Raw genomic sequence first — 20925 nt, forward strand, 5'->3', positions numbered from 1 at the left:
ATATTAGCCCTATGTATTAAATATATATAGCAGAATCAATTGGGATTGTTTTCTGTACAAATTTGTATCATAAAAGTCCATATTTTAACATGAACGTTTAACTGTATTTTGCAGGTGAAAACAGACTATATCACAATACATGGAGATTACTGACTTCAGCTAAGATTCAGTTTCAGAACCTGCCTGTTTCTCCTCAGAGCACTTATTTGATCCTCTGAAAAAGAAAGATGCCATCCACTCTGACTTTACTTTCTCATCCTGTAAAAGATCAGTGTGATCAAATAGTGGCGTCTGGTGTCAGCGCCTCTGTCAAAGCAGTGCAAAGTAAAATCAAAGCAGTGGGAACACTTCCAAGTAATATTTTTTTCTGCCAACTCTCATCAGTCTGAGAGTTGACTTATGACAAAACCCAACCACTGGAGGATTAGCAGTGTTACAGTTTCTGAATGACTCAACTTCGGGTTCATACATTATTTAACTGCAATGGGAAAGCAGCAACTTATTTCTGGCTTTGTATTGGAAATATTTTCACTGAGAAATAACACTAATTCAGTTTAATGTAGTTACGACACCCTTGTTTAATAAGGTGTTTAGGTCACTGCAGCAGCATTGTGGAGTTTTGAGATTCATCTGTTTTGAGATCTCCTTCCTGCTGAGTCCTTCAGCTGGTGATCTGAGGTGCTGAACCCGAGTCTTTGTTTCCATCTTTCCTCTGACTCTTCCTTGGACCTCAGTCCTGCTTTCTTCATGTTTTGCTGTAGAATTCCATTTATCGTTCTCTCCGTTGTATGTCCTATAATTTTCTCTCTCTGCTGGTTTTCGATTCATTCAGTGCACCAGAGCAGCTGTCATCTTGTATTTGAGTCTCTCCACCCGTATATAGGCTTTGCCTTTTTGTCACAAATCTGCCAGCAGTAACATCTGGTGGCATCATTGGAGGTCCAGAGGACAGATAATGGAGCATAAATAACAGCCGTCACAAAATTGAGACACTTGAAAAATAGTGTTATTACGGATTCATTCAGTGTCACTTGGGGGGGAAAGGAAACAATCTGTAGATCTGAAATGTTCAGATATTTTTGTCTGATACTGTGGTCTGGCAATTAAATGTGGTTTGATTTAAAGCTGAGAAATATTCCCACTAGTGTCTCCACTGTGACCACATTAATGACTAGTCAAGGCTTTTACTTCTCACTGAAAATGACCAGCACAGGTTTGATCATGCCAACTGAACAGGCACACTGGTTTTTCACAGCTGCCAACAACCTGTGGAGGTGTGGGGAGGTAACTGAGCTGGCGACCTAATCTCACTAGTCACGTCTACAAACAGCATGCAGCAATAAATAACCGGGATTTAAAAATTCCTTTGAAAAATGTTTAAAATCTGGCAGCAAGGAGACCAAAAAAAAAAAAAAAAAAAAAAAAAATCTGCATTAAAAAAAAGAAAAACAAAAGGCAGAATACTATAACATTTAAAAACTGCAAAAACACTGAAAATAGTAATGATATTTTTACCTGATTTAAATGAAGTGAAGCTGTGCAATTCTACCATCATACACTATAAAAGAAGAAATTACTATTTGTAAAAGCATTGATTTTTGATGTGCATATTATGTACAGTTTTTGGTGTTTTTATTTTTTAAATAGTCAAATGTGCAAATTAATACTTTTTTCTGCTTAGTTTTTAAAAAACAAAAAAGGGCCAATCTGTAAAATAACTGTTAAATAATTAGTTACAATTTTTCAACCCTTAAAATACATAATTTTTCTTTCAAATAGTGGGAAATGTCTGCAAAGCAACAATATTTTTTGCCCATGTAAATACAGGAAAAATGGTGTAATATGTAAACATAAAACAATGAATCACCATATATAAAAGTGTAGCTTTGGCCTATTTTTGGCAGTTGACATGTCAATTAATACCTTTTTTCTGTGACTTGATTAGATATTAACTGTAACTTTTGTTTTAAAATTAACTGTTGAATTGAGAAAATCGGCAAAGACTAAAACGTTCCAAAAAATTGAAATAGTATTTATCATGTATACAGGAATATAGATAAGATCAGATTTATCTGTGCTGCGTGTAAATGCCATATATCAAATAGGATCAAAACTGGGACAGGACTCATAGCTGTGATACTGGTGTGTATGTAAACACACTAAAGAGGATCTCTGTTGAGAAGCACTGCGCCTTTATTTACACAAGCCAGGAGTATTAGGATACACAGATCTGGCTTGATCCAGTGTGGACTGTAATTCCACTGAGCCACGTGTGCGACTATTCTGGTGTCACTACAATTTACAGCAAGACATGTGGCATGATATGACGGTCAGAATGTTGCTGCATGGTCCTGTTGTTGTTGTTTCTGTTTGCATCATCTCCACTATAACACTAACCTTTTCTGAGGTGATGAGGAGACATACTGAATGCTGAATAACAATGTTTCAGCGTAGGAAGAACAGCAGAAGGTAATGTCAGGAAGTCTCAGGCAGAATTTGCCATTTTGACACTGTAATATTTCATGCCAGTCGTACAAAAGAAAGGTTTCTATTTCAGGTCAGAGATATGAGAAAGAGAGACGTGATTATTAAGTCTCTCGGGGCAGACTAAATAATGAGCAGTCTGTGTTTTGGAGGTTTAAACAGGCCTCTGTGCCCACTCTTATTCTAATGGACCACTCCCTTGTGGAGAACTACCTCTCAATAGGAGCATCTTTACATACTAACACTGTGGAAATGTAGTTTTTTAAATTATTTGCTCTTTGCTTGGTGTGATCCCACTTGAAATGGGTTGTTTTTTCTGCAATTAATTGGTTCCCAGCAAATGTCCGCTGTTCACTTGCACCTGTGTGAGTAATGAAGGCCTTTAAAGTTCTGTTTCCATGATTGTTGTTCTGGCTGCATGTTTAGTTTGTGTTCCTCAATGCTCTATTATTTCCCACAAGAATTTCTATAAATCACAGGTTTTCTTTGTGTGGAATACATCTCTTTCTTTAATTCAATAATGTCAAATAAAGATCACCACTGGGAACCCAAATCCAATAAAGGTGATACTTTGTGTGCTTTTCTTATGCTCACTTTTTTCCTATAGGTTGGTAGTCTTGGACTAAGAAAAAAGATTTAATGCCAAACAAACCATCCAAGAAAGATGAACATTACAAAAAGTAACCAAAATAAAATAATATGGACTGACAGCTGATTAATTCAGACAGTTTTGGTGATGTCATCCTCCAACATCAGCTCTATTTCGATCTGCAGAAAAATCAATCTGGAAACCTGAGGTGTACGTCACAATATTTTGGAGACAAATATTATACCTTTAAGTCCACCACATTCATTTGATTTTAATTACTAACTATACATAGGTAAAAATTTGAATGCTTTCTTGTAACAGAACGTTTCTACATTGTGGTACTGCAACTTGTACTTAAAGTTGGAGGCTGCATTTCTGGCAAAAAAAACTGCTAATATTTAGCTAGTTAGCATATACAGACTGAAAGTGGCAAATTTACCCTCCCTCTAGCTCCCACTGCCCCTTTCCTCCTTGCTCCACATTGGAATATTGTTGTGTGGACCAGTCTAAGCCACTTTTCATACTTTCTCATTTACAGAGACAGGGCTGTGGAAGAACAGCATATGTTTTTCCAGCATACACACAGATTGGACAGCTAGCAAGATGAGATATTTGTTGAATGTGAAAAATTGGATTAGAAATGCATACTATCTCTTTAAGTAAAAAAATCCGCCGACAGGATATTTTCAGTAGATCTATCCCCTGAGCATCACTAAGACCTCAACCAGACTTCATATGACATTAATGATGCTGAACAGGTGAAACTTGAAAACAGGGGGAAAAGTTCACAATAAAGGAAAAGCACATCTTTGTTTAACTTCTTTCCTGACACATCCTCTCATTCAACAGTTTTTATTTAACTATCTAACACAGTGTAGAATATACTGAAGACATCAAAACTATAAAATAATACATCAGACTCAGAGGGGAATTATGTTGTAAACAAAAAAATGTTCATCTTCAGCATTAATTTACAATGTAGAAAATAATACAAATAAATAAAAAGCATTGAATGAGAAGATGTGTCCAAACTTTTGACTGGTAGTATACGTCACCATGGCTACCAAAAGTTGACTAATTAGCTGTACCGCGTAGGAGATCACTTCCTTTACAGCTACTATAATCAGCAGATAAATGTAGTTGTTTATCCTTTGAGATCATTATAAAATCACATCTTTGTCAGCTTTCATAAATTACCTGCAAGAAATTAGCAAACGAACCAGGGTTTGTTTGAACCAAATGAAACACGCTGATGCGAAAGTCACCGAGCCACAGACACTCAGATAAATAAAACACAACACATAGACTGCGCCTGTTTTCACTGGAGCTGCTCAGTTTTCTCTCAGTTATTTCAGAAATGCTCTAAGCAGGAAGGAAAAATCCTACACATCTACCTACACATAGTGGCTTTAAGCAGTGAAAATCCTCCTTCTGTGTCATATGTTGCTGTTGCACTTTGCCAGATGACTCGGATGTCTCCAGTCGGATGAAGTGGCAGCTCACAGACGCTGACTGATTGCAGTGAGTGGAAAGTGATGTGAGTATTGGTGGGATGTAGCCTGGTCGGTCATCCGCTAGCCAGTGCACGTTTTCACACTGGCCTGGCCTGAGTGTGTGTGAATGTGTATGTGAGGGAACATACACGTGGTATGTGTGAATGTGAGTGTAAAAGGCAGGGAAAATGCTGAAGTTTGTTTACAAGAGATTTGGCATTTACAGTGACATTAATCCTCCCCTGTTTGTATCCGGTAACAACTACCACCACAACAGTCATGACAGCTAATTCTTTCTGAAACGGCTGTAGATTCAATTGGTATTATTAAATTGGTAATACACACAAATTAATGCCAAAATCTGACAGGCAAACAGTGGCTTGGAGAAAGATTACATTTCATAATTAGGTGAGTAATGTGGATTTCTTTATATCTGAGCTTGCTGTGGACAAAATAACAGCTAAATCCACCATCAAATGCTATGACTATACAAAGAGAGCCACAAAGGTTTTTACATTTTTTTTCTTTTCACATTATCTGACGGTTCCTGTTTCGGTTCTACCACTCAAACTTCTGTAACACTGCAGGTGTCTCTCACAGACAGGTGCCCTAGATGTGCTCACATGCGCTGGAATCCTTTTCCTGACACACATATCTACACATGCTCACATAGAAGCTATCGATGTGTATCCAGCACGCCTGTGTGTGTCCACTTACAGACAGAAAGGCAGCAGAGACAGCAGGGTCTCTTTGGTGGGGCGGGCTGTGAACTCTGGCAGAGTCTGGATCAGTTTGTTCATGACCATGCGAAGGTAGCCCTGCAGCTGCTTCCTCCTCTCCTCCACAAACTTGGCATCCTGCAGACAGAGAGAGAAGAAAGTGCTCCTTATAAATAATCGCGGAGGTCAAAGCTGTAACGTGCAGCTTTTTCTGTCACATTCAGTGGCAATAATCAGTATTTTTATACTGAACATGGAGTGCTTGACTATGTGTAATGAGAAAGAGGCTGCCCATAGCCGTGAACCCACAAATATTTTTCATGCAACTCTGCAGAGCTGAATACCTTCATGGTGTCTTTCAAATCATTGTTTTTGTGTTCTGGCTGTACACCTGGCTGTTCTGGTTCGCTCTCACCGCTCTTGTAGAATCATTCTTGGCCGCAGCACCAGCTGGTTTAATAAGCAATCGCAGAGAGAAATGCTGGACAAATTTTGCCTTTTTCCCAACTGGAATAGATTTAAATTTACCAGTCAAGTGTTTGTTGTGTTTTTTAAGCTCATAAAAGAGGTGCTGCTGTTCATCTTTGACAGGTTTTAGTGACGAGACAAAGGTAGAGACTGTATGGTAAACATCATGGAGCATAGTTTAGCAGCTGAAGACTTGGATATTTCTCTCAAGACTTTAGCAGAGTGTGTTGCAAACTGCACAAATACAACAAATATATGGAAGGTTTCTAGACCATGATGGATATTTAAACTGATATTTTTGGTGATAGTTTCACCTGTCTCCTTCCTCCGAATACATTTGGCTAAAAAATGTAGGTCTTTGTTTAAAAATTACCTGATCACATTACTCCTTTGTCATATATTTCCCAACGCCCCTAATTTGCCCAATATTGGCTCATGTTTTGGTTGTACAGTCCTGATGCCAATGCACTGTGGGCATCAAAGAGAAGGTAATAATTACAGTAAAAAAAACAAAACAAAAAAACAGAAATGATTGCAAAACACATGACAGAATCAAAGATGAGCAAAAAACCTGGTTGGAAATAATAAAACTTTTACATCTGTAAGTTTGGTTTTATTCTTATTCAGGTTCTTTGTGTTTTTGTTGTTTTACTTTTGCTATACCCGTGTTGCCTCTCTCAGCTTCTGGCCAAATAATTCCACAGAAGCTACAGAGCACAACAGGATAACTGACAGATCAAGGTCTGAACCAAGGAAAGAAGCTGGTCTGACAAACACATGCTTCTTTTTTCGGGTATTTTCTAGCCTTTCTTAAGTTGAGAAGTGACAGATGAAGTCAAGCCACGGCTTGGAATCGATCCATGGCCACTGCGGTGGGGAGGGGTCGTCTGTTCCACCAGCATTAACTTTCTTTAAGCAAGTTGCATTTTGAGATTTAAAGGCCTGAAATTCTGGAAAGGTCTGAGTTTTTCTACTGTCCATATAAATGCTGCCTGTCTGCATTTAAAACCAAAAACACTTTGAACGGTCACGCTGCCATTGGCCACAAATCCCCACAAATCTCCTGACAAGATGGTGCACACTTAAAAAAAAAAACAGCATTTTTTTTGGATAAACACATTTAATATTTTGTGTTTACTTTGTCATTTTGTGTCTGATGTGGATGAAGAGCACTCATCTGAGCATTCAGACCCGCTTCCACTGAGCGACTCTGGAGGCAGAGGCGCACAGCCACATGGCCAGCGTTAGCATGGCTAATCGACATCCAGCACGACTCACAACAAAGCCTGGGCAGTGCTTCGTTTTACTCTCTGGTGCTTGGAGACTGGAAAACACAGCCATTGTGGGAGGCCAACATTTTCCTGTTTTTTAAACTACTGTTTCTCTTTTGATCTGAAACCCCAAGTGAGTTCAGTTGTTCTGCATTAAAATACACATTTGATGCTTCTGTATAAGAACAATGAAGAGTTGGTGAGACGCTTTTAAAAAAAAAACTACTGCAGGTGATAACTGCTATTTCAAAACACCAATGCACAATCAAAGCACTGATAACACAAGGCTACAGCAGATTCAAAGCCATTAACAAACAGCTGCGATGAAATGACTTGTGGTTAATAAAAGTTTCACATTTGAGGCTCTTGGGGCCTTCTTTTTCAAAAAGTTATCTGCTATTTTCCCAGAAGTAATTAAATTCTAGACTAGACTGAACTTTTCCTAATTCTGAAAACTGGCTTGCAGCGAGGAACACGATACAATCATTTGCTTCCCATATGGTGAAAATCAGGTTTTACTGTGTCTTGAGGTTGTTAAAAACTTGCAGTTACCAAGTAAAAGCTGTTGAGATATGAAGATGTATACTTCTGTCATCCCTCAAGCCCTCCAAAACTTGATAAGCCTTCCAATTTACAAGTCAGTAAGAATTTGACCTAAGTGCTACCTAACACCTAACTAACCAACAGTCGTCTAGCTCAGACTTCGTACAATCTGCCCTCACTGCCCACTACTTCCAGGTGAGTCATCCAGAATGAGCAGCTGCTTCACAGTCCATCAGGTCTGCTTTCTAAAACTGCTTTTGCTAACTGGAAAATGTCTGAACCACGAGCAAAGTACACCACACGTTCTGCTGTTGTCTGCAAGAGTGAGCACAACAATCTTCATGCACTCCCAGCACCTGAGGAACTGAAGATTCACTAGATTACTTTTTGGTAGTGATGGCAATGTCCCCACAATAACAGAAGAATCCTTACTATCAGCACATTGTGCAGCTAACCCTGGATGGGTTACTGTGTTGTCATGTTGCCTGTTGTGCTTCATTGCAACATTAACTGTTTGTTTTTCTCCCCCTTTGTGCTCACATATTCCCAATAAATGAAAAAACATAAATCATATATATAATATATATAAATCATTAATAAACATAATCATTTACATATATTTCTGCTCCTGTTGTCATTCAAACAAGTATAAAACAGTGACTGAAATGCAACCCTTTACGACTACATGTCAACTGGTTAAATGGAAAGCAAACACTGTGCTTATTGTGATATTTCTATGTCAAATAATCATTCAGAGAGAAAAATAAAAGTTATATAAAGTCCTGGTCTTACGCCCTCATCCCAGTATCAGCTGTGGTCAGCTGTTTTTCTCTGCAGTGTTAATCACAGATGCAGAATAAGTCATCTTAGGGGTCTTACACAGTCATAGTGGAATGAACCATCTTTGCGGTATTTTGACCCGGAAAATGACAAAAGGGGCACAACACGCCTTTAAAAGCGAAAGCAACATACATAACAGAAAATTACAAATACAAAACAAGTAGTTGTTAGAAAGAAGTGTACAACTATACCCTGTGCACTATGAAGCTGAAATTTGACCAGCAGGAATACCTGGTGCAACAACACGTAAATGATCCCTCACTGGCTTCCCATCCACTTGGCCAAAAGCTGAACACTGTCTGCAGTGAAACCTGGTTCTGTGCAATGATGGGAAAAAACAAAACAACTGTATATGTGTGATATGATGTTATTCATCTATCTATCTATCCATCCATCCATCTATTAATTTACACGTACAAATTCACAGTAACATTCCACTGAGCTGACTACTGCATCACTTCATGTTTTGCCAACAGTGCCATCACTGTCACATGCGAAGTTGTGACTGCAACCTGCTTCATTACTTCAAGCTAATTAAAGACAACCATCAGCACTTCTTCTTATGTTGTTGTATCCCAGCGCTGAGTCAGTGACCGAGCGTGAATCACTGTGTGCAACAACTAGTGGAAAATGTGGTGACAACAGTTTCCACAAATGCATATTCCAATCACTGAGGCACATTAACTGCCTTTGGCTGCATATTTATGATACGGTATTTTCACAGTTTGCCCCTCTGAGTCTGATGATATAGATGATATACAGTACGGTGGCCAAATGAGGAAGTAGACAAGAGGTTCACTGTAGCCCCAAGTAGTGGAAAAGAATGTAAGTTTAGGAGAGCAGGAGTGGATAACTAAACTGTGCTGCATGCGGGGTAAAGGAGACGGGGTAGGAGCGGGTAAATCTGATGTGTCAGATTAGGCTGTGCATGCCAGCGCGGGTTTCATGCTATGTCAGCACACTAAGGGACACCCTGACTGCCTTCACGGATGTCAGAGCAGTAATAACACTAATGGACATCATGACAGATTCATCCTCTTGTGGAGACAGAGAGGAGGGCTGAAGAGGCCAGGTGCTGTCTCTTGTTTGCAGAGAGGAACGAGAGGCCAGAGCAGAAACTGCTGTGGCATACTGATGCTGGTACAAGGCTGATTCTGTCCTCTTACATCTGTCTGCTTACATCCAGCTATCTCAACACTGCTCTACCAAAGCTTCCTCCCTCTCTCCTCCTCTCTTCTTTTTTTTTTCCACAGCACACATGACACGGAGTCTTAATAAGTCTATTTTTATTTATCATAACAGCACATACAAATATGAAGGTGTGCAAGGCTTTGTTGGAGCATCTTGTGGCCTACTTCTGTCCTCTACTTCATAAATCACACACAACCTGTTTAATCAATATGAAGGAAGACACAATAAGCTATCCTTCCCTTATTAAAGCAAAGATCTTTTGTTGAAACTAAAATAACTCCCAGACTCTTTATGTTTTGGCATCTGTTGTAACCAAGAAATCTGAAATCAGCTTTTCACTGCGTTATGGCTTTCTAATTCATGGACTCTAACCTCCCCATTATTCCACTATGTGCTATGGAAAGAATGCCAACAGGATAGCTATGACAAGAGAGCTATTTCCAAGGAAATCTGGTTGCCAAGTTAGCCACAGCGGAGCCACAAGTTCACCTTAGCAAAAGCTCAAACTTTCTTCCTCCTGTATGTGACTAAAAATATTGAGTCTGACATCTAGTCTACCTGACTAAATAAAGCGGTGGTGTAGCTGAATCCATTCACAATAAAGAAAAGACCTTGTAAGGATAAGTTTCACTGCAGATCTCAGAAGCTGCTATCTCAGCTTCTTAATCCTGTGGAATTTAGGCAGTATGGTGTGGGTGGCTAAGCTACCTTTTATTCACACTTAATACCATTAAACCATAAATTAATTTACTATATGGCTTTTAAAATAAACTGTACATAAAAGATGGACGTAGGCCGACTCCTCAGGTTGCAAAAGAAGTCAGTGTTTGGAAGTCATAAAGCCACTTCTGACTAAAGTCTGTTTCAGGGTAGCCTAAACCTTTGTGTACTACACCTTCAGAACGCCGTTCGGGGTCATTTTCAAGGTAGAAAAATGTATGTAGTCCAGGCTAGGTGCTTCTGAGCAACCCTGAAAAACTGCTTTGTGGGTGTCAGTGCTTATTAGACAACACAATAAACCTCTTTTTTTTCGCTCTCCTGCAGTCCTTGTTGTAGTCTTCTCATCCCAAATATCGCCATCTTCAAGGTAAAATTCAACTTTAATGTTAGGAAATCCTCAATTGTTCCGTTTCCCATGTGCTCATAGAACTGGAGTTATGCCCAGTGACTCATATTTATCACATTCAAAGCTGTCAGATCTCACACTGCAATGGAAACAGAGAGACTGAAAGGTCCACCTGGTAACAATCCCCCAGTTCCTACAGAGGAGAGCTGCCTCATGAGAAAACAACCTTACTTTTATTTGATATGCAACCGCAGTAAAAGATTCCTAATAAGTTTATGGTCTCAATCACTGTTTTCATGTCTCCTTTAAACAGCATGGTGTTCATTTTGTAAATTATGGTCTCATTTAGAGTAAAATGGAGGATAAAGCAGGGGTGACCAATCGATTCTGTGTGCGTGCATAGTATCCTGAAGATCTCAGTCAGAGACAAGCTAGTTAAAATGGACAGCAATGTCGAAAGAATGCATTTTCTTTGTAAGGTATTCTCCCCATGACCTTCTGTAGAGATCAGTTCAAGGCATCCTTTTTTTCTCTCTCTGCATCTCTAGTTAATATTCCCTACCTTTGCAGGGCTGTACAGACTCATTTCTACATGCAAGACTGCATTCACTCACGTGGTTATGTAAACGTAATGTACCACAATATGGGATCATGAAATGGCCATATAAAAGCAGAGAGAAAATCTGGATGTATATGGTACAGTACTTACACAAGCACACACACGCACACACACAGCATCACTAAATGTCACTTCTCACAGAGTGCAGATAAGCAGCAGAGGGGAGCTGTCAATGGAAGAGAAGCGTAAAGTAGTCACATATGCGTCAGGGTCTTCACAACTGCTCAGTGAATTTGCTGCCAGCTTTTTGCCATTCAAGTCTGGAGGAGGGAAAAAAAATCTCCAGATACAACGTCTGAACTAAATTGTTGCCTGGCAACAAAAAACATTTTCAGAAGTGAAAAGTAACTACACTCTACTGTATTAAACACATTCCCCCCTCCAACATAAAATCAATGCTTTTGACCAAAGACTTCGATCCTGGCTGAAAATCTTCAATTACTGTGTGTTTACAGTGAAACATATTCCTGCTGTGGCTTCCTTTGCTTTTTTTTCCTGCACTGTGGAAAGAGAGAAGACACGGAGGTAAGACTTCATGTGATGGAGGTCCCAAGCTGTTGTCTTCGTCATTCAGATATTCCTTGTAAGCAGAGTGAAAGAAAAATTGCTCTCCAAATGTAAATCTGGCACTTGTTGCCTGGTAGGTATTTTCTAGAAATAGGTTTCTGAGTAGCTGAAACACAAAACAGAATCTCCTCGGTCACCACATTAAATAGGAGCATCAGCCTGAGCTCTGATTTAACCTGCAGTCCACTTGAATTAAATGAGAATACACAGCATTGGTACATGCGGGAAACAAAACAAGGTCAACACTTTCCACCAAGTCAGCCCACACTGGACCACAGCGGGGCTGAAGAGGCTGCTCTCTTGATGCTGTGTTTAAACACTCGCCAAACTGCGGGTCCAGGCCATGCATAAAACATCACAGGCAATTCAGGAATGCTCATACAAGACCTCCACATTGTGTCCTTGTCATAATTAAAAGCATAAAACATGTATATTGCATAATATGTGAGCACAACATACTAGGACTGGTTAATAATTCACTTTGTAGTTTCTGATTAATTAATCAGGGCGGCCTTGGCACTCCCCTCTCTATCTCTTTGTACGTACGGATGGGGCGACTGCCAAGGGCGAACTGTACTATTGTAAGCTCCATTCTTTTTCTGGTAGGATTACGCTTCAGGACACTTACATAATGTGTAACTGTAATCAAAATCATCAAAGCTATCAAGATGCCAATGCCATTGTTGATTTTCAATCACGGTTCTCCTCTCGCCTTTACTCCCTTGTGTAAATGTCATCTTATTTAAGTAAGCATTGACATGTAATTCTAAATATTATATTAGTGCTAATGAGTAAAGCTCATGATTAGTTGACATTTTGTCAGCAATAATATGCAGTATAACACCAAATGGCATGTTGTTAATATGTGTAATCACAAAAGAGAGACAAGAGGACCAGAGACGATCAACAATCTGCACTGTAAATTAATCTTTAGTGTTCGTCATTGTTGATGTGGACCAACACTGTGCTGAATGTCAGTGTTCTCTGGTTTAAAGCTTCAAGTGAGATGCACTCATTACTGCAGTCACACTCTAAGCATAATGTTGTGGCTGCAGCTGTCGCCATCATGGCAGTGCCCAACTCTGATTAGCTCCTGGCTAATCTAAAAATGAGCAAGAGGTGGAGCATGAGTGGAGCTGAGGCGGGACATGCAAACATCTCTAGGCCATGGACTGTCCTACAACAGCATCCACCTGTCACTCAAATTATGCATAGCTTTAAGCCCTAATACATTTTAAACGGGTGAGTTACATAAAGTTTCTCTCCCTGTACAGCTGTCATGAAAGGGGAAATTAGTTATAGAGACAAAAATGCTTTTGTTCCAGGCTGTAAACATGCTTATTTTTGCTGTAAAGTTGGGCATTTTAATATGGGAGTATATGGGGATTGATTTGCTTTTGAAGCCTGGCTCAAGTGGCTCCTTGAGGAACTGCAGTTTTTTTTGCACTTCCGAGTTGGCTTAATTTTCCACCTCTGGAGTTTCTAGCTTGATAATGACACATCTTGTAACAGCACATATTAAGGCAACAAAGTGAGAATTTAAATCGGTGAAGATCAGCAACATAAAGATCTTCAGGAGGTGCTAAGTGCATGAAATAGCTGATAAAATCTATCTGATGTGACTTTCTGTGGGTTTTAACATGTTTGAAACATTTGAAATAATGTAAGCACACAAAAATAAAAAATATCGAACATTGGTTAAGTCATTTTTAAATTTTTGAATATGGAAATGTGACATATTATAGCATTAACTAAAATTCAATGAAATACTGCTCCTGCTTATTGTCAGTGTAATCCTGTGTCCACATCTCAACAGGTTGTAGGATTAATAGATCGTTTACTTTATTCTTCTGTGCTCATCCCAGTTCTTTGATGCTGTTCAGGGTAGTCTAAAGACCTGTTATCTGGCCTAATCTGAAACAAAATGCATTAATAGTTGTGAAAAAGGGTACAGATGTTGAGATAATCTCTTCTCAAAGGCATTCATAGAGTTGCACTTGTTTGTCCCCACAAAAATCACAGATTAATTGGTTTCATAAAGCTACGAAAATAGAGTGCAACACACCAAGTCACAGTGTGGAAGTCCGACCAGCCTTTAGCTTCACAAGGCAAATAATAACACATTATAAGTTTTCTAAATAGATTATACACATATTCAATGTGGTGTGAGTGGTCACCCAAAAATGGTCTACACTTCTCACATCTGCATTTTACTCTGTAGCCCCCATTGAAAGAAAAAAAAGAGAAGGAGGTAAAAGCTGCATCGAAAGTGAAGTGATTTTACCAAAGCTGAGTGGCCGTGAGTGACTTGAGTGAGCAGGAGGGGGGACGGTGGTACAAGTGGGCAAAGGAGAGAACATTACATTGAGGGAGGAGAATACAAAAGAAGCTCCGTTGGACAGAAGCCACGAAATCAGAATGAGGTAAAACCTGACAGCTGGACTCTGGGGTCTGACAGCAGCGTGGCTTTGATGTCATCATCGTGCCCCCTCTCCGTCTCCACGTTAGCATCGGGAGAGATTTGACAGGCACGACTCTGGAACATTTAGCTCGTACGCCTGGCCTGGCCCCTGACAAATCAGCTGCTTAGGAGCTGTCACAGGCGGCGTGTGTGCGTCTGCATCTGTGTGTGTGTAATCATCATCTGTATTGTTAGGTTACACAGCTGGACAGTCTGGCCTACAGCACTTGCAGAGAGAGAGAGTCTCATTAGCTCATTAACAGGACTAAAGAGACATGGATTCAGCGGTGAGGCCAAGAGGCACAGTCTTGATGATGTGGAGACCTCACAGGGAAACAGCCGGCACTCTCAGGGGTCAGCACCGCCACTGGATGTTGTGACATGAGATAACTTTTTTATTTTTTTAAACAAAGTTAATACAAATGACGATGCCCTCAACTGTAATTACACAACTGCAACTTTCATGTTCACCATAATCGGAAATCTCTCAACAACAAACAAAACCCCCAACGAATTTTCTAAACAAAGTTTGTTTTTAAATGAGCCAGTGTATTGTGAGTGGGGTTTTTCCAAAACGACACATCTGCAGTTTGGCTCCAAGTTTTGATCCGACTCCTGCATTAATCTTGATGATAAATGAGTGCAATGTCTCTCAACTGTCAACTGCACAATTTCTAACTTTAAAAAAAAAAAAATAAACGACCTTGAAGTGGAGTTGTGCAACTTTAATATGTAATCATCTTCTACAGAATGTAATTAAAGTTTTCACATTATTGTGCCTCGCTGCTCAAAGTGAACCTGAGGTAACATCAATCCTGAAATTCTGTGTTTCTTTGTGACCTCATTAAAGCAGAGATATAAGGTTAGAGAATGAACTTGAGCTCCAATTTATCAAAGTTGGGAGAATTGCACTTAACAATGCTTTAAAGAGCCTGTTTTGGAATAAATAATTTAGTTGCTAAATGTGAGGGAATAGATGCATTCATTAAGTGACCTTCTCCTGTTTACAGGGAATCTTTCAAGCGATCATGTGTTTAATCGGAGAATAATAATCCATCTGTAGCTTAGACCTGGAAGAGTTCTGAATGGATACAATTTGGTGGTAAAAATGACTATAATGTGGTGTTGCAAAAGCACAGACAGCTTAAGTAAATGGTAGATTCTGAACTTCAGCAGAGTTCAGCATGCAAATACTCTGTCAGTACTGTATGATCTTCAATCTTGTTTTAAATGTCACTGTAGCTTAACTTCGAGGCGATTACAGGAAGTATGTCTGTGAATGACTGTACAACGTAGTCTCACAGCAAAATGTGTAACTATGTTGGTCCACATTACAAAAATGTACACAACTGTTCAAAAGTGTGGGGTCACTTAGAAATGTCCTTATTTTTTTTGAAAGAAAAGCCATTTTTTTCAATGAAAATAACATTAAATTAATCAGAAATCCAGTCTAGGCATTGTCAATGTGGTAAATGACTATTCTAGCTGGAAACAGCTGATTTTTAATGGAATATCTCCATAGGGGTACAGAGGAACATTTCCAGCAACCATCACTCCTGTGTTCTAATGCTACATTGTGTTAGCTAATGGTGTTGAAAGGCTAACTGATGATTAGAAAACCCTTGTGCAGTTATGTTAGCACATGAATAAAAGTGTGAGTTTTCATGGAAAACATGAAATTGCCTGGGTGACCCCAAACTTTTGAATGGTAGTGTATTGTTTCACAATGAGGACGGCAGGACTATGTTCTCTGGTCTATTCTTTTCTGTTAGCTTGTGTCCAGATCACATTACACACTAAAACAACAACAAAGTTCACTTCAAGAGGCAGGAGTGGTGGAGGAAACACAGACCTCAGGACTTTGATCTAAGAAACTGGGGTTTGATTTTCAATGTGAGACCCTTGTTTTGTGGCATTTTCACTTCCTGTTTGCTTTCATTTTCAGGTGCTTTGTGCTTCAGTTTATGCTACAGAACAGTTCCATTAAGTTAATGCACCAAAGCTAGTCACATTTAGGAAAAGATCTTGCTTTGAGTTAAAACACATCTGTGCAAATGTTTTTCTGAGCTTTTTATGCCATTTTCAGTTGTTAAATATAGGCACCAAAACTATTTAGCTAAGTTTAGTACATGATCACAGTTTGGGTTAAAATAACCAATAAAGACGCAAAACAAAACACTGTTGTTTTCTACGTTGTTGGAGTCCCGCCTAAAGAATAGCCGCTCAAAAAAAAATCTAAGCATCTGACAACTTCATCGCCTTTTTTGTGAAAACAATTAATTCTGTGCTATGGACCGGTGCAGCAATTTCATATTACTTTGTAAAACGTGGCTGACTAAATATCAAAGTGATTGTCATATTATAACAATCCCTGGTCTCCACACAAACTGTTTATTTATATTATAATATTGAAAATGATTATATGATGGTACAGTTTGCAGCATTCATTCTAGGCCTCATATGATGTGTCTTAAAAACTTATAAGTATCAAATAAGTCATAATAAAATGTAGAAGCTTACTACTGTCATGCCTATAGTCCCCTGTGAATAGAAAAACTGAAAGACACCTGTTGAGGACACATGAGATTGGCTTGCAGAAAAGCTGCAAAAGATTGCACCTTTAAAGGTTCAAAATGTTCCCTAACAGGAAAAAGTTAGAGCCACGTGCTTAAAAGAGCAGAAACGATATGCAGGTCGCAAAATGTGTCATATTAGTACCAGTTCCTGTTGTGTCTGATGTAACATGTGATTCATGTGAAGAAAGTTACGGTAAAGCTCACGTGAAGCGAACACCTTGATGTGAGCTTAGTCGGTTCCCTGTGAGTTCCCGTGTTGCAGCATGATGCCTCCACACCAGGAAGGAGATTAGCTTAACAGTCCAATCACAACGCACTGACATGAAAACTGCCTGAGGAATCAGTCAGGTGTTAGAACAGATAATCTCACTAAAGTGTGTGCAGGTGAGCTGTTACATGTGATGCGTGTGCAAAACCTTCTTCCATAAGTTTCCCTGCAACATAAATCCATACCATAGCCGATGCTCTCTGACAACCTCAGTTGTGTTTTTCTCTGAGTTGTCAATCATTTCTTGTTTGTGTGCGTGCACATGTTAATAAGCATGAAACTGAGAGTCCTTGGCATGTAATACAGTTAGTACGGGGTGTGAGTGCACACATTTCCCCTGCTACCTGATCTCCACTGACAGCTGGTGTGTTTCATCCTTAACAGAGCGAACCACAGCAGAGCACATAGTCATGGTGCAGTTAAAAAGCTTTTGAAGGTCTCTCCGTCTCACATCAGACCAAGCAACCAATTCCTAACATTTACATTTCTCCATCACTAGATAATAGTGAGAGGCTCTGTGTGTGTCTATGTGAGTGTATGTGTGTGTATCAAAGTCAGCTTTCGATTTGCTAAGTGTCTCTTTGTAAAGCATGAAAGCAGGAAAGAGACTAAAAGATAGATAGCCACAAAAACACAGAAGCCCAGATAAGAGAACTGCAAATACATGATAAGAAAGGAAGACAATAACGGAAACAGATGGACTGAGTAAGAAGATTCAACAAGGCAACGGCTTTTATCAACACAGGTTTCAGTCGAGATATGGCAGTAAATATACAGCAGCCAGCCACAACATTAAAACCACCTGAATAATACTGTGCTGGCCCGCTCTTGCTGTCAAACAGCTCTGACCTGTGAAAACATGGATTCCACAAGTTCTTTGAAGGCATCTTGTGGCATCAGCAGATCCCTTAAGTCCTGTGAGGCTTCTTTCCACAGTCCTAAGATGTGGACGGTATGTTAAATGGTGAGTCTAACTTTGCTGTAGGTGTGAGTACGCATCTCTGTTAGCGCTTGGGTTGGACTGACAACCTGTCCAGGATGTACCCTGCTTCCCAGCCTACTGTTAGTTGAGGTAGGGATAAAAGGGGTATGGCTACTGGATGGATGAATCCTACAAATGCTCCATTAGATTTAGATCTGGGAAATGTGGAGGTCAAGTCAACACCTTCAACAGTTTGTCATGTTCCTTAACCCTTAGATGCATGTGAGTCAAAAAAGATCAGATGAGGTTGTTTTCACGCAATATCCTTGTAATGAAAAGCTGTTGAAAAGTTATCTTTTATACTTTTAAAGAAATTCTAACATTTGTATTATTACCGCAAGCTCTTCATCACTGATAACATCATACAAGAGGTGATGAAGTACACAAATGTAGAAGGACGGAGAGCAGCAACAGTTGGAGGAAAAGAGTGGAAAAATGTCAACAAAATGGAGGTTTACATTCTTCTATTGCTGCTCTGTGTAATATTCTTCTTTTTCGCTTATCAAAATGTTCAAAATTCCTTACAAAGTGAAAAATAAACAAATTTCAACCATGAAATCATTCTTTTATGGACAAAAATATAATGCAAACAATAATACAAATAAGCATTCTCAGCCAAAATGACAAAAATGGCATAAAAACACATCGATTCTTATACGGGTCATTTTTGACCCACTTATGGAAGATTGTAGGGTGCAATCACTCTTGTATCTAAGAGTTAAACCATTCCTGAATGACGCTGATGGCAAAGAGCATCATCCTGCTGAAAGGAAGGAATATAGTTGTCAGGAAGGGGTTTATAACATATGTCTGTGTCTAGCTGGTCAAAGTAACATCCACATGACTTCCATGACTCCACGATTTCCCAGCAGAACATCACCCACAGCATCACACCTCCTCTCCCTGGTTGCCTAGAGCACGATTAATGAGACCAGGCCACCTTCTTCTATTGCTCCATGGTCAAGCTCTGACGATCACATGTCCATGAGAGATGCTTTCAGCAGTGGACAGGAGTCACCTTGGGGACAGCTACACAGCTCCATACACAGCAAACTGTGATGTACAGTGTGTTCTTGCACTATTCTATCATAGGCGGCATTAAGCTTTTGTGCAGTTTGGGCAGTAGCTCTTCTATAAGATCAGACCAGACAGGCAGCCTTCACTCCCCACAGACACCAGTGAGCCATGGACAACCAAGACCTTGTCGCTGTTTCACCGCTTGTACTTCTTTGATAGGTACGAACCATCGCATACGAGGAGCTCCCCCACAAGACCTGCTGTTTTGGAGATAGTCTGACCCAGCCATTTAGCAATCACACTCTGTCCCTTGTCAGAGTCGCTCAGAATTTTTACGCTTCACATTTTGCCAGCTTCAAACACATCAGCTTAAAGAACTGACTGTTCACTTGCTGCCTAATATATCCCACCCACTGGCAGCGCCCCTGTAACAAGATAATCATTGTTATTCACCTCAGTCAGTGGTTTAATGTTGTTGCTGATTAGTGCATATGACTCATTTTCTGTACCTTTGTGAAGACAGACACTGCGCATTTTGTTATGTTTTAAATAATTACACATAATTATCGTAATTCAGTATTCATTTAAAATAGAGAACAAACTGCACAGTTCACCTATAAATAGTGACACTGTAGTCACAAACTTTAAATATAGCTAATTGGAGAGCAGAGCAGTCTCTACAAAGTGACACGTTTTCAGTGTTTTTCAATTTACTTGCACATTTTTCTACTACTTTTGAGTTTAACTAACACAGTGGGTGAAGTTAAAATGCTGTATTTTTGTAAAGCTTTATGGTGGTTTGTTGGGTATAGAGTAGCCCACTTTATACAGTACATAAACCCCCCATTTTAGGGACGAGCAGTGGAGTGGCCCAAATCATTTAGACAATCCATCAAGAATCTTTGGATGAGAAAACTGTGGTCATAAACACAGTTCTTGACACAGACAAAAGATAACATATCCCCAAGAAGCAAAAATGATGAAAGGCAACAAATCAGGCTTTCGGTATAATTTTAACTAACTGCTATTTCTGTTACTTGTCACACATTTTAGTTGCACGTGGACCTGTTCAAATTTCTCTGAGTAAAGTATCTTGGTTGCATTCTTGACTTAATTCCTGTTTTCAGTGGCTGCAGTGCTCCCCACTTCACCTGAAGAAGGAGGTCTTCACCGCTGCCAACATTACAAAGCAGTCCTACAGAGGCAGAAACAAACACCGACTGGACTGAAATAACAGGGAAACTCAGCACAGCAGGCCTGCTGATTACTAAGACAACAACACACACACACACACACACACACACACACACACAGACACACACACACACACTATAAATACACATGAATATACAAAATACACACTCCATACTGCAGAGACACACTGTTGGGCTATAAAAGCTTTGTTGTGTATAGAGAAACACACACCATTTCAAAGAAAATAGCAGTGTCTTTTACACACGCACACGTATGCAGTATCTCTTTCTCACACACACAACTGCAGTTTTAAGCTTTGGTTTTCAGAAATGTATCTGTGCTTTGCATGCACACACATACTGCACACTCAAACTTCACCAATCTGGTACTTATCAAATCTTAAAGCTCTCCACCTGCTCGCTCATTTTATTTCAGTCTGGAACAAAGGCTTTAAGTTCCCTTTTTCCAAAACTTTTGTCTTTGAAGCTGCTTATTTTAGAAAACTGAACAGATTATTAAATTGGACTGGATTTACTTTTTGCATTTTGCGTCTTGTTGTACAGCTTGAACAAACAAT

General features: G+C 39.6%; 1 protein-coding gene across 1 annotated transcript in view; it reads right to left on the reverse strand.

The window, feature by feature from the left end:
• snx29 (sorting nexin 29) overlaps positions 1-20925 on the reverse strand; it is a 175456-nt gene that overhangs the window by 10558 nt on the left and 143973 nt on the right. Inside the window, exon 20 of the mRNA XM_055004707.1 lies at positions 5284-5423. Within this exon, the coding sequence (XP_054860682.1) occupies positions 5284-5423 (140 nt within the window). The remainder of the gene's footprint in view (positions 1-5283; positions 5424-20925) is intronic.

The sequence above is a fragment of the Amphiprion ocellaris genome, chromosome 18 (assembly GCF_022539595.1).
Source record: "Amphiprion ocellaris isolate individual 3 ecotype Okinawa chromosome 18, ASM2253959v1, whole genome shotgun sequence".
NCBI classification, from domain to species: Eukaryota; Metazoa; Chordata; class Actinopteri; family Pomacentridae; genus Amphiprion; species Amphiprion ocellaris.